Source organism: Zootoca vivipara, chromosome 16 (assembly GCF_965207765.1).
Source record: "Zootoca vivipara chromosome 16, rZooViv2.hap1.1, whole genome shotgun sequence".
In the NCBI taxonomy this organism is placed as follows: domain Eukaryota; kingdom Metazoa; phylum Chordata; class Lepidosauria; order Squamata; family Lacertidae; genus Zootoca; species Zootoca vivipara.
Genome location: NC_142599.1, coordinates 32,644,193 through 32,658,540, shown reverse-complemented (window position 1 = coordinate 32,658,540; position 14,348 = coordinate 32,644,193). Strand labels below are relative to the sequence as shown.

The following is a 14,348-nucleotide window of genomic DNA, read 5'->3' as shown; positions in this document are numbered from 1 at the left end:
AACCTCACTGAGCCACAGGCCCATAAGACAAAGGATGGCGGTAATAGATTGAAACTATTTTTTTAGAAAATAACTTAGCATTGTTTTTCAACCTGAGTTAGAAAGAGCATGAACTCTGGTCTGCCTTGCTGTCCAATCAACAGGTTCCAAAAATCCTGGATATCTGTTGTTTTCTAATAGGAGCTCTTCTGGTCTCCAACTCAAAAGAGAAAAAACAAAAAAGCATTTTCCAGGTGTATAAATGATCACATTTTGCCCTATCTCTGTAAAATTGTAGAGACTGAAATAATAAGAGGGGCATCACTGGGTTTTTTGGGGTGTACTGTAAAAATGGAGACCAGCTGTGTTGGCCAGTGTTCTCACTATTACAGTGTCTTTCCAACCAGCTACTACAGAGGGTAGGATGGTAAGCTGGACTATGCCATCTGCTTTGCTGAGGGATAGGCTCCCTCCCTTGTTGCAACAGTCATATTTTAGCTGCCATTCCATGCGGGGGCACCAACAGCTAGATGAGAAGCTGCTCCATTGCCTCTGCTGAAAGAACTCATTTTTTGGATCTTCTCTGTGAATTTTTTCCATTCAGTCTGGCTGTGGGGCTTATGCAAATGGTGGTATGTAAATCTAAATAAAAATAATTTGTCCCTGCATTTTGTATGTTTTCCTCTTCCCTCCTCTCCTTGTTTTCCTTTTGTGCCATATCTTTTCATTTGCTCTTTCGCAAGCTGCAAATTAGCTAAAGAGATGGAGGAATAGCTCAGTCATTGAGGTCAGCGGGTGGCAGGCTCCGTTAGGATGAGAGTTTTTAAAACCTCCTTTTCTTATTGCTTCCATCGTGCTGTCACCATTTGCGCCTCTGAGCATCTCCAGCGTGAAAATGCATCTATGTGGCGCTGTCCCCAAACTGGTTCCTCGTCAACTACCGGTATTAGAGGAGCATAGAGATGTCAGCTAAGCGGTAGAGCGGCGTCACCAAGCCTCCATAGAAAAAGTGGCGAATATGGCGGCTGTCAAATTTTCGCCGAAAGTCTCGTCTGTCCCATTTCTTCGTTCCTACCGCCTCTGGTGCTGCGCAGGCGAAGGCATGCCTAGAGCGGCTCTCCCGATGCAGCTCCGCCCACTTTCCTAGTTCTCCAAGCCAATGGGGGAGAGACAAGGTGGCGCAACGAACCCTTCTCGCTCGCGCGCCGACCGCAAGCCGCCAAGCATTGGGTGGCCCGCCTGAGCCAATAGGAGAGCGGAAGGGGTGGGGTTCCCCGAACAGACGCGCGCAACGTCCGCGGTGCCGCCGCCAGCTTGTAAACCGCCTCTGGCGCGTGCGCACTTTCCCATCTGCCGGCCGCTGCTCCCTAACGGCCGCTCTGCGTGTCCTCCGCTCCCATTGGCAATTGGGGGATGTCGGGGGCCCGCGAGGTGGTGACGCTCCAGTTGGGCCACTACGCGGGGAGCGTCGGAGCCCATTGGTGGGGGCTTCAGGTAATACCAGAGGGGGGGGAGGTGCTGATGTGAGGGAAGCCTGTGATTGGGCAGGCTGTGCGCACGCAGGCGGGGAAGGGGCGTGGCGAGCGTGTTTATGCAGCTTCTAGGGCAGTTGCTGTGAGGGGGGGAAATATTTGTTTATTTCACAAAATTTATACACCGCTTGACCGTAAAAAAAGAAAAAGAAAAGCCATCTCCAAGCGATAAAACGATAAAATCAAGAAAAAGATCACAACTCTACTGCATACAAAATTAAAATACTAAAACAGGTTAAAATCACCTCAGCTTTTTAACACCTGCTAGGCCTGTCTCAACAGGATTTATTTTTTCTTAGTCCTGCTCGAAGACACCTGCTTGATCTCAATAGGCAAGGAGTTCAATGGGGAAGCGCCGCCATCTTACAAATGTGGGGAGGGTATTGTGTGACTCTGTGGCAGTTTCGGTTCCGCCAGCAGAAAGGTCTAGTGGGCCAGTGTGGGGCAAAGTGACCTCATAGGTACAACACATCCCAAATAGGAGGTTTGTGGTTAGGCTATGCCACAGGATAGTTGCATGAGCAAAAGAAAAGGAGGTTTGGGGGAAGCCTACCTCACATGGTTGTTGTGAGTAAAATAAAAGTTTGGGACTGGTTTCTCTCTCTGTTGAGCTTATTGTAAGAATAAAATAGGAAGGGGTTAACCTACCTCATTTTTGCCTGTCCTGAGTCTCCCAACATTGTCCCCAAGCATTTTGGAGAGGGAGGAAAGCTTTTCTCTAACCACTTTCTCCATGTCATGCAGAATTGTATACGTCTCCTCTTACCTTTGCTCTAAATTAAAAGCCCCAAATGATGTTGTCCAACAATATCTGGAGGGCCATATCTGGAGGGCCTGAGACTTACACCTCTACTTTCACCAGTTTGAAGCATCTCTTACAAAATAAGTGGAATAAATATACCAAAGGGGTCTCCATAGAGTACTTGCTGGTTTAGAACTCTTTTCTCATTATTATTTTTAAAATTATTTTGTTCCCCCTTCCCAGGAAGCTTCGTTCTGCTTGGATCCTGCAACTGCACAATCAGATGAAGGGATTTGCCATGATGTCCTCTTCCGAGCGGGAAAAACTTTCCAGGGGCGAGAGACATACACACCCCGCCTCATCCTCATGGACCTCAAAGGTGGGTGATAGAAGAAGTGTGGAGTATGGTTTCTGGGAGAGTTTAGCCCAAACCCTCCTCTTCTTCATATCATTTTCTGCATCATGGAAGCCACATGTTGGAAGCAGGAAAACACAGACAGGCCACATTCCTTTGATGTACGTACATTTGCTTTTATTCAAAGCATTTAGACCCTGCTCTTCTGGTGAAGCGGCTTACAAATCAATAAAAGAATATAGTCCTGCCCTCAAGGTTACAACAGATAAATGACATGTCACACAAGAAAAGAATGGGTGGGGAGGGAAGAGGAAAAAGAAAATGAGCTCAGGCACAAATTCTTAAGACATTCCAGGTTACTTATCGTAATCGGCTTGGGCGGAAGTGAGCCACACAGCTACAGGACTTGGCAGTCCTCTGAAAAATATCCTGGCAGCCCAGCCTTCCTGGAAATGCCAGAGACTACCAACCTTTCAGGGTGGGCCCTTGCCCTCTGAGGGTCTAGCCAAAATCTGCCATCTGATTGTCACTCCCGTTGCAGCCAAGATCTTGCTGACATTGTTGCTCCCAGAGCAGATGGTCCTGTGACTGTCCCTCACAAGGCAGGTACAACCAATGGTTTCTATAAGCAAGGAGAAGCAGCCCAGGCCATTTGGGGAAAGCAGACAAGCGAGTGGCAATTTCAGCTTCTGTCAACTTGTTGCTGTTGTTATTGCTGCTATTTATTTATTTTATCCCACCCTTCCTGCACGGAGATCAGGGGGCAGTGTATACAGTACCCACCCCTTTTATCCTTGTAACAACCCTGTGAGGTAGGCTAGGTTCCGATAGATAGCCACAAGACCGATAAGTTTAGTGACTGATCAGGATGGCTGGCTTTATTTATATATTTAAATAGTGTGCGTATACCACTACACAGTCACCTCTAAGTGGTGTACTGGAAACACAATGCAATTATACACCTGTCCCCACTGTATAAGTTTTCTAATCTCCCTGGGACTTGCCAGTTTTGCAAGAGAGAGTACCTGGTATTGAGGACTGCTGTTCTAGCTCATTTCCTTCCTAGGCTGCATAACATACCATACACTCAAAGCACATTACTCCCCCTGCCAAATAACTAGTTAGGTAAGGTTGCTGAGAATCGCAGTACTGGGGGAAACCACAGTTTGCAAGATTTTTTTGTTGGAAAGCCTTTGCTTTAAATTTATGGTGCGTACCATGGTGTGTATTGTATGGCATGTATTATGTAGGCTGAGTGCTGGCCCTTAGAGCTCCCCTGGCATAAAGTAAAAGGAAATTCCTGTGGCCTCTCTTCTGATCTGGGATACTTGGCGTTCATGGTTATTATCTTGGCAAGCAGCTTTCACAGCGACAGCGCTTTTTGTTTCTCTGCAGGGAGCCTGAGTTCTTTGAAGCAGGAGGGATGCCTGTATGCAGATGCAAAAGCAAATACCCCTTTGACATGGTGAGTTCCTCCCCACCCCTGAAAAAACATGTATAATAATAATAATAATAATAATAATAATAATAATAATAATAATAATTTATTTATACCCCGCCCATCTGGCTGGGTTTCCCCAGCCACTCTGGGCGGCTTCCAACAGAAAAATAAAATACAGTAATCTATTAAACATTAAAAGCCTCCCTAAACAGGGCTGCCTTCAGATGTCTTCTAAAAGTCTGGTAGTTGTTTTTCTCTTTGACATCTGATGGGAGGGCGTTCCACAGGGCGGGCGCAACTACCCTGTGCACAGCATAATCAGATCCTTACTAATGATTGTAAGGAAAATCAGATCTATAGGATGGCTTACTAATGATTGTAGGGAAAACCTAACAACAGCTGTCAATGCATTATTGATGCACAGAGGTGAGCATTGTATAGTATACAAAATGGTTTCTGATTTCAGCTTTTAAAAAATGTTTCAAGTCCCTATGGTTGTAGACAGGTTACTACTACAATTTTGGAGGCTAGGAGATGTCAGGCTGGGCAGGGTATTATTTTCACAATAGTTCGCTATGTTCCCCAACACTTCATGAACATCGAGACATTTTCTACAATATTGATGGGAAAGAAAAACTAACAAACCCAATGTTTCTGAGGGAAACATTATTCAACAAGTTAAAATTAACATAAAATCTTGTTATTCATCATGTATGAAGAACCAAAACGTTACTAAGCACCATAGACAGATAAAAAAATCTCATTCTCCCTGCCCACATGCATAATGACTAGATGCTGTGGCAGAAAAGAAAAAAAGTGGTGGGAACGGAAGAAGAAAGCTAGCAAACTCAGACACCAAGTCTTGGAAGTTTTAATCTGCCTAATTACAGTTGCTAGATTTGGGGCAGCAGTGGTGTGGCACTCTAGATCCTGTGTGTTTTAAAGGCAGCAGGGGAGGGCAGTATTATGCACTCCACATACACCCCTCCAATCTCTGCTGCAATTTGTGCAGAACAATGTGGTTAAAAGGCTCAAATTTTCAGGAAGGGAAATCTGACGACGCACCAAGAAGACCCATCTCCTGCGAACCCTTTCCTGCCAGACCTCCACAGGCTGGAGGTAAGATATCCTCTACCCCTGTCGCTTCACTGTTTCTTTTCTGCCCGTGAACCAGTGTTGTTAAGCCTGGAGCTTTTGCCTTGGTGGAAATTCCTGTGTTGCTGGCAATCCTTCTTGAAATTAGGTGCTAACACTCGTATTTCCACTGTCTGTTAAATGCCAAGGGCCGCTGGGGAAATAGCCCCTAGCTTATATGGTTTTAAAAGAGTTAGACCAATTCACAGAGAAGTCTAATGACAGCTGTATAAGTAAGCTCCAGGTTTGTAAGCTGCCCACCAGCATCTGGAGGGCTACAGGTTCACTTCTCCTGAGTTACCAGCAGCTATATGGATCTCTTGATTCCTTTATGGCTAAATCACAGCCTCAGGTCAGAATGTCTTTCTCTCTTTTCAGGATAACAGACTACCCAATGGCAGTTTTGCTCCAAGGACCCTTCCTGGTGGTAAAGATGTGTGTGTGCTCTGCATGCATGGCTTCCTGTAGGGGTAGAATGGGCAGATATGTTTTCAAAGGGTATTTTCAGGACCGCTTCTAATCCGTTCACAAGGTATTCCAAGTTTTGGCTTCATTTGCTAGCCAAATCCATTATTTGTGGTTGCCCTGAGTGACTCTGGCAACTGCAGAAAACATAGGTTATGAAGGGGTGTTAATCCCTTTTGCTGGACTACTGCAGTAAGCCACGCCTAGACTATTACCGCCGCCTACAAAAGCCTGAATAGTACTGTAAGTGAAATAAATTGTCATTCTTTTTCTCCATGGAGGGGGTTGGGGTTAAAGAAAAGAGAGGTTTCTCCTCCATGGGCAGAACTTCTTCTAGAAGTGCTGGTGTGCTCACCTGATAACAGAGAAGCACTTGCCACTGGTGAGCAGGCTTGTATATTAATGGAGCCATTTCCACCCAGCTGATGCCTGTGTTCTGAAGCCATTTTGCCACATAAGCAGTATATAAATTAATAGATGGTGGTGATAACCATTCTGCTTCCAGGCAGACCTCCACTCCGTGAGAAGCAGGATGAGACTTCAACGATGCCTTGCTTGGAGAGCACGACATGCTTCTGGTCGGATTTCCTCCGCACACACCTGCACCCTCGTAGCATAGTAACCATCCACCAGTACAATCACGATGGGTAAGGAATGTTTCTCAGTATTCTGGGCTACCTTTTCCCTGGGCGGGCCAGGAGATGCTGGCTAGCTTGCAGTCCCTGCTAGAATATTGTCTGCCCTCCTCCGGAAGGCGCCTTTGGAACAATGCTGCCACTTTTCTTTCAGGGATTCTAGCCGGCTGGAGACTTTTGGACAAGGGGAGAAGCTGCTACAAGAGGGCACATACCTTGAGGAGCTCGAAGACAGGCTCCACTTCTATGTGGAAGAATGTGACTACTTGCAGGTGAGCATTTGCTATAGTCTTTTGTTCTGCCCAGAAGGGTGGGTGGTGCCATGGGGTGAGGTCCAGCTCGTTTGAGAAACAGCAGTAGAGCAGGCCCTGATGTCTAGTCCCAGAGCAGGGGTGGATAATCTGTGGCCTTCTGTTGCTGGACTACAACTTCCATCATCCCTTTCTGGGTGGGGGCTGATGGGAGTTGGAGTCCAGCATTTGGAAGGCCATGGTTTCCACAGCTGTGCCATAGAGGCTGCACAGTGGCCCAGTTTCCAGGGTTTTGCAGGTGGTTATTGCATTTTAGATATTGGGTAACTTGGCAAATAACAGTTACCTCCTTGGAACTTGACCCGGGGCAGGGGGAGCAGATCCTCCTGAAGAAGCTGCTCAGGCCCTCGGCCATGACATCGCTGCTCATCCCCTTCTCTCCCTTTCCCGCCCCCTCACACCAGCCTGGGAGAGAGGCCTGAAGGCTGAAACATCTGGTGCTTAGATGAGAGGCTGTGCCAGAAACCTCTGGTGCATCCTGCTATTCAGCACTGAGGAGTGCTGGTCAGTTTGGAGCAGAGTTCCCTTTGTCTACTCTCTTTGTCTCCTGCTCCAGCTCACCAGCCTGCCTTCCACCCCTGGGATGAGGCAAGCTCACTGGAAAAGCAATGGAGCAGCCCATTTCAATGGCACTGCTTAATTCTCAGGCAAGCTGTGTCTGCGCTACTCCCTGAGGACTTGGCCAGGATGTGGCACCACCCAGGTTTAACATGCCGCATCTCAGCAGCACCCAGGCTCCTGGGGCATTTGTCCCTTCAGCATGGGGAAGGCTGTGAAGCAGCTGAGATTAGATGTGGCACAGCCTGGGCTTGCAGCAGTGTGCAGGCACCAACTCTTGAGTTGTCAGGTCACCCGAATTCCGGCCTCTGATCACAACCTATCTACACATTTCCCTCCCTGCACAGGGATTCCAGGTTCTCTGTGACCTCCACAACGGATTTTCAGGGGTTGGGTCAAAGGTCACGGAGCTGCTTCAGGATGAGTATGCAGGGAAGGGAGTCCTGACATGGGGGCTGACGCCAGTGCTTAAGGCAGCTGTAAGTATGCCCCCCCCCCAAGGCAAACTCTTTGCTCTTCCCACCCCTCCTGAAAAGTGTTATTGGTTGGGAATGAAAGCAGTTCAGAAATATCACTGAGAACCAGTGTTGTGTAGAGGATGGAGGGCTGGGCTTAAGCTGGGAAGATAAATTTAGGTGGACATATACAGTGAGGGGGGAAAGTATTTGATCCCCTGCTAAATTTGCCCATATGCCCTCTGACAGAGAAATGACTAGTCCATAATTTTAATGGTAGGTTTATTGTAGCTGTGAGAGACAGAATAACAACAGGAAAAACCCCAGAAACCCATAAGACAAAAGTCAGAGATTGATGTGCATTAAAATGAGTATTTGATCCCCTATCAACCAGCCAGATGTCAGGCTACCTGGTATCTTCACTGTATGTAACGGACTGAGATTAGAAGCACCTGATTTAAGGGAGAGGTTTTACCTGTAATCCCAGCTCGTTAGAGTAAGTACCTGTACAAAAGACACCTGTCGACAGAAGCAAACAATCCAGCACTGTACTTACACCGGACTAAATCAGATATATAATCAGATCTGATTGAATATAATTGATTATAACAGAATATAATAAATATGATTAAATACATTTCAGGGATCATCCTAAGCATTTATTAGCTAGTTAATATTATACTCCTCTCACAGTAAAGCTATATGAAATCATATAAACTATCCCTCTTCCTGATATCTCTCATTCCTGCTTAACATATTGGGATACTAAATTCCATTTATTCACCATCTCCATGTTCCTCTCCTTAACTTTCAGTAATGCTCTTAGCTTTATCATACTGAATTTCCCCCAAAGTTTCCTGATCAAATCACTTTTAGTTTGGCTTATGGGCATTTTTCCATGGTCTAGCATAGAAGATTCTATCCATCATTATAAAGTACAATACCCCAAGACCAATATATAGATTTGATTTTCCTTTTCATGTGATTCAGTACACACATCAATGCATCTAGTGGGGAAACAGTTCAAAAATATTTATTGAAGAACTTAGTTAAAACATCAGAAACAGGATGAAAGGAAATGATAATTAAGTAACTTAGTTTTGACAAAAAGCAGAATTCATAATTAGTTGATGTCTAGAAAGATCTTAGATTAATCCATTAGCTCTTCATCGAGATTGTGTAGTCAGTTCATTATTTAGGTAAAAGTTAATTAGTTACTCAAAGATCTACTTACTAGATCTTTGAAGGCAGGAGAGAGAGCTGCATAAGTGGTCACCTTAGGACTCTTATTTCCTAATTCACTATGGGTTATAGCCTACTAATTTGTTCTCCGAGTAGACCTATTGAAACTAATGGCCCTAAATTAGTAATGCCCATTAATTTCAATGGATGTATTCTGAATGACATCGGATGCAACCCCATTTGATGAATGCAGAAACAAATCCTTTAGAAGCGTGAAACATATAGAGTTAGCACATAGTCTGGAAATCGAGGGACCCAGGTGGCTCTGTGGGTTAAACCACTGAGCCTAGGGCTTGCCGATCAGAAGGTCAGCGGTTCGAATCCCTGTGGCGTGGTGAGCTCCCGTTGCTCGGTCCCAGCTCCTGCCAAGCTAGCAGTTCGAAAGCACATCAAAATGCAAGTAGATAAATAGATACCACTCCAGCGGGAAGGTAAACGGCATTTCCGTGTGCTGCTCTGGTTCGCCAGAAGTGGCTTTGTCATGCTGGCCACATGACCTGGAAACTATACGCCGGCTCCCTCGGCCAATAATGCGAGATGAGCGTGCAACCCCAGAGTTGGTCACGACTGGACCTAATGGTCAGGGGTCCCTTTACCTTTACCTTTAGTCTGGAAATACCTGCACTTGCACCCAGACCAAACTTTCATTAGAATGGGCTCTCTTTGTCTCACTTCCCAATCCCAAATTGCAAACTGTTTCTCCCTTCTCAATCCTGCACCTTCTGAACTGTTTTGTTGGCCTGCCTGTCCCATGTTCTGTAATTTGTCCTGTTGAAAATAAATAATCTCAATGTCCCCACCCCCCAAAAAAGAAATTGCATAAAGACAAGCTCACTGTTCCCACTTGCTCTAAGTACACACTGTGAGTTTTTGTGCAACACTACCCTTCTGATGTGACTGCTTTTCTACCACCTTGCAGATTCCACAAAGGAATTTTTACAGGCTCATGAACACAGTCTTGGCGATGGTCCGTCTTTCCAGCCACAGTTCACTCTTCTGCCCCTTGTCACTATGTGGAAGCCTGGGGCTCAGACCAGCGCCCCCCGTCACACTCCCATATGTGCACTATGAGGTCAGTATTCCTGCAGGTGGCCACCTTCTGGATATGCATGCGCACACACATGGAGGATGGAGGAATAAGAACTCCTTTGAGCTGTGTGTGAAGTTTGTGCATCCTGTATCACCTTCCCTCATTTCCCCTGACCCTGCTTCTAAGGATCCTCATAACTTCTTTTCCTTAGTATCAAACTGGAATTTCAGCCACCAGAATTTTCCTTCTGCAACGCACAGTGCACTAGACTCAAATAGCATCTGTTGGGAGCAGAAATATGAACTTCGGGGAGTAGATGTTCCTTGATATGACTGTGCCTTGATTTTATAACCCTCTGCAGGCAGCACTGGACTATCACACGAGTGCCATCCTCGCTACAGCCCTGGACACGGTCACTGCTCCCTACCGGCTCCAGACATCAGCCATCTCCATGTCACAACTTGCTGAGACCCTGAATTTCTCTGGGCGGAAGGTACTGTGATTCTCTTTGAACTCCTGCCATTTCCCTAGCCAACCCTTCAATCTCTCAAAAACAAAGTTGGAAGTTGCAGGATTTCTAATGTTCAGAGTGTAAAATGAGAACAGCTTCCATCAGGACCAGGAATGTACACTCAGTTACTAAGTGCCTTAAACGCCCCAGCGCTAGTTTGTCTGGATTAGCTTTTATAGCTTATACCAATTTGGACTATTGGATTTTCTAGCTCACTCAGTGTTGTCGACCCTGACTGGCAGCAGCACTCCAGGGTTTCAGGCAGGGAGTCTTTCTCCAGACCTACCTGGAGACACCAGGGATGAAACCTGGCACCATCTGCATGCAAAGCAGATGCTCTGGCACTGAGCTATGAGTCTTTTAAAATAGGAGTTTAAATGCATTAATAGTGGCATATTTGGCAAGAGAATCCTCCCCCCGTGGGCCATCAGATACTGGCAGGAATGAAATTTCACCCCCATCAGATCTTCCTTTTGGAGAAATCTACCAGATCAGTTTGGCTTCATAATTAGGCCCCAATTTTGACCAGTCAGTGCACTGAAGGCAATGAAACCAGTTTATTTCCCCCCCCCCTCAAACTGTGGCTTAATGGCCTTTAAAACTCACAATTTTCTCCAAGTTGGGTTTTTCTTTCCCTTCCAAGCATCATCCGGCCCACTTGCTGGAGTCCCACTCTTGTGGTGCACCCTGGTTGGTTCCGGCATTTTTACTTGTTCTGGTACACAGCACTTTGGGGTAACCTGTCAGGGCTTTGGAGAAGTCAGTCCCTTCTAGCCCTACATCTGCTGGTGATCACTATATGCCTCCTCCTCCTCCTCCTCCTCCAGGTGGCAGCTGCAGTAGCAGCTGTACCATTTCCTGTGGCACAGGAGCAGTCCCTTCCCGATGCTTTGTGCAACCAGCAGCCTGCCATGCCCTGGAGCCCACTGTCTTCATGCGGCGAGCAAAGAGAGAGCCACTGTTTCGCTCAGTCTGTTGTGCTGAGAGGAATCAACAAGGAGCACCAAGTCAGGTAAGAGGTTTGGGTGGGTGGGGGTTCTTCCTTCAATGGTGGCAGGGGAGTGGGCCTAGAGAGGGTTACTCCTCTCACTGTTTCTGAAGGCAGAGCTACGCAGATGACTTTAGTAGGAACACACATACACATCCCTGGGGCCTTGACCCATTCCCCACTTGCGTCTCTTGCAGCAATTCCCCTTCAGGCACTGAGCCGAAGTCTGTCCTCCACATGTGTGAGACAGGACAGGAGGTGCTGGCCCGCTACTTGTACACCGTCTCCCCCAGAACCTTGAGGTTAGTAAAACTAAGAGGAAAGGTGGGGGGGGGGGTATAGGAAAGGTGGTGACCGGGCTTCTGTCCCTAATGCTTGTTTTGTGCTTGTGGTGCAGCACATCACACTTACTTCGAGACCCTTGCAAGCTGCTGGCTCCCTACCCCCAGTACTTCTCTCCTCTCCTCAACAACCATGGATTCCTCTTGGAGAAGCCTTCAAGCCCTTCAGCAGGTAAGAAGCCTGGGCTCTGGATAATGCAGTAGAAGCAGGAGGTCACTCAGCTGAGAAGGTGAAGTCTCAGGTTTGTGTTTGGCCCATTATAACTTTTGTGGTGAGGGGTAAGGAAAAGTGGGAATGTGGAGTTCTGTGAGGTAACATGTTAGAAACCCACTTGAAACTATCTTGGCACTTTTACTGTGGCTGCACCCCTAACCCCACTTACTGCAGAAGTCAGCTCCGCTATACTTAGAAAGACTTACTTCTACATAAACTGGGTTAGGGCTGCACTGTGGAAGTTCCCGGGTGATGGGTAGGGGCCTAAGTATTCGTCCTCTCCTCCCAATTCAGTAGAAGTATTTTACAGATAGTGGCTCCCACTTTCAATTCCCAGCAGTTCCAGTTTAAAAAGGGACCATGGCCCATCACTGCCAGTTGGTGTACATAGGTCAGGGCTCACGAGCCTGTGGCCTTCCAGTTGCTGAACTGCAGCTCCCCTCATCCTTGACCATTTGCCCTACTGCCTGGGGCTGATAGGGGTTAGAGCCCGACAAGTTATTCAACTCTTCTTTATACCCCTGTGCTTTTAATGTGTGATCGATTCCTGATTGGTTGGGGCATGGGCATAGGACATGAGTGTGACCATGTGTTGGACGACAGCTCCCCTCACCCCTTAGCATTAGAGTCTGGAAGGCATGAGGCTGGGAAAGGCTTGCATATGTCCAGAAAGTTTGGCAAAAAGCTAATTCAACGACTCGCCAAGTACTTCCCGTTTGATGTTTTCCGTCACTTTCCCACCACTGTGTTGTAGAAACATTGATTCTCAATAGGCCAGCACTGTCCCAGTGAAGCAAGGCTGGCTGGTATTATCTCTCCCTCCCTTTTGCACTAGGACAAGGCAAGAGTTTCAACCAGGGGCTGGGTGGGCACCAGCCTCATTTGGAAGATGGGTTATGTTAGGCCATTGACAAGGCTACGGGGGCAGTAGACAAAGGTGTTCTGCCACTGCTGCAGTTGGAATGGGTTTTCTCAAATCCTTTCATTCTCTCCTACACAGCTGTTGAAAGTATCCCTGTCTTTGGAGCCCTCCAGTCCTTGGCTATCCTGCGTAAAACCCTTGGCAGTTTCTATGAAGAGCTGCGTCAAGTTGACGTCCGGCGGTGGGCAAGCTTTTTCTCAGTAGGAATTGAAATGGATGACTTTGAGGAAGCTCTGGAGGAGCTGAGGACACTGTCCCACTGTTACAAAGAGAGCGGGGGCTCAGCAGCAGATTCAGAGGATGAAATGGACTGAGTGGGTGTGTATTTTCTGCAGTGCCTTTGAACAGGAAAACATCTACTAGCCCTTGCACACCTTTATCAAAACAATAAATCCCCGCATACAGTCTCCTCCATTATGCATCATGTCTTGTGCTACTAAAGCTGTTAAGCTAAAGGTGTTTTTTTTAAGTCATCTGCCTGACCTTCAGGCCTGCAGCAACCTGACAGATTCTGTGCACAGAGATCAGAAGGTGCTCTTCATCTCCTACAACAGGAATGACTTTTTATTCCTTAAAATACAACTGCCACAATAAATATTCACTCAGAAGCAGCACAAAGAGAGAATGTACATATTTTTCCTACTATTTAAAATATTTACACCAGCCATTATCCAAGAATGAGTGCAGCCTACATGACTTCCAACACACCGCAGGACCCCCCCTTTTTTTTAGGGAAGGGGGAATCTTTCAAAGTGACTTCAAGCTTGATGCGGGGGGTGGGGGTGGGGTGTCAGATGGAGTCCTCAGGAGCCAAATGCAAACCATCTCCATTCCTCTTCAGTAGTAGTACTGGCTCACGCTTTCAAAAGCCTTGCTCCTCCTGCTCTTCCTCAGAGAGGATTGGGTCCTTGTCAGAAAGCTGGTCAGTGTTGCTGGTGCTCATTCCATCTTCTTCGTCCTCTGAGCTGACATCACAAGCCGTGTGAAATAAAGTCATCAGTTCCCTGAACCGATGGGCTACCTAAGAGCAGAACAGGGTTGTAATGGAGGGAGAGAAGGTGAGACAAGCAAATTGCCCCCAAACCTAGTCTGACAACTGATACCTTCTACCCTAAATCCACCACCAAACAAGAAATCTGTATTTCCTGGCTTGTAAAATAAACCCTGTATTCAAATACAGGATAATGTGCCGCCAACAATTCGCCATGGGCAAAGAGGGATCTCTGAATATTGCCAACTGTCCAGCTAAGATTGAAACACAGGGCTCTCCCAGCTCAGTTAAACTTTCTTCTTTGAAAGTGTCCTTATCTGTAAACTGCATTTCATCCTGTCATTCAGTGCAGATTTTTAAAGGCCACAGCACACAATTTGCAGAGCAGCTTGCCATGGATCCTATTTCTTTTGTAAAATTAGAAATACATGGTATCCTAATTGCATGGGTAAAGTATCATCAGTCGTATCTATGGACCCAGGGATTCCTAAGCTTTACAGAA

General features: G+C 46.6%; 2 protein-coding genes across 8 annotated transcripts in view; one reads left to right on the top strand and one right to left on the bottom strand.

Moving 5' to 3' along the window:
• Positions 1 to 979: 979 nt before the first annotated feature.
• MSTO1 (misato mitochondrial distribution and morphology regulator 1) lies at positions 980 to 13,269 on the top strand. 2 transcript variants are annotated; one of them, XM_035098911.3, is made up of 14 exons: positions 980 to 1,473; positions 2,497 to 2,632; positions 4,004 to 4,073; positions 5,093 to 5,168; positions 5,562 to 5,610; positions 6,154 to 6,295; positions 6,438 to 6,555; positions 7,500 to 7,631; positions 9,769 to 9,921; positions 10,241 to 10,372; positions 11,218 to 11,402; positions 11,576 to 11,680; positions 11,776 to 11,891; positions 12,934 to 13,269. In XM_035098911.3, exons 1-14 carry the CDS (start codon positions 1,393 to 1,395, stop codon positions 13,167 to 13,169), a joined length of 1,731 nt encoding a protein of 576 aa, XP_034954802.1. In that variant the 5' UTR covers positions 980 to 1,392; the 3' UTR covers positions 13,170 to 13,269. The 2 variants fall into 2 exon arrangements, with proteins under 2 accessions (XP_034954802.1, XP_088516284.1); XM_088660158.1 differs by having other exon boundaries at positions 983 to 1,473; positions 11,776 to 11,961.
• Positions 13,270 to 13,311: 42 nt separating this feature from the next.
• Positions 13,312 to 14,348, bottom strand: part of GON4L (gon-4 like) — a 46,359-nt gene continuing 45,322 nt past the window's right edge. For all 6 annotated transcript variants that reach the window (XM_088660151.1, XM_088660152.1, XM_088660153.1 and 3 more), the window contains one exon: positions 13,312 to 13,876. In XM_088660151.1, the coding sequence (XP_088516277.1) occupies positions 13,718 to 13,876 (159 nt within the window). In that variant the 3' untranslated portion in view covers positions 13,312 to 13,717. The remainder of the gene's footprint in view (positions 13,877 to 14,348) is intronic.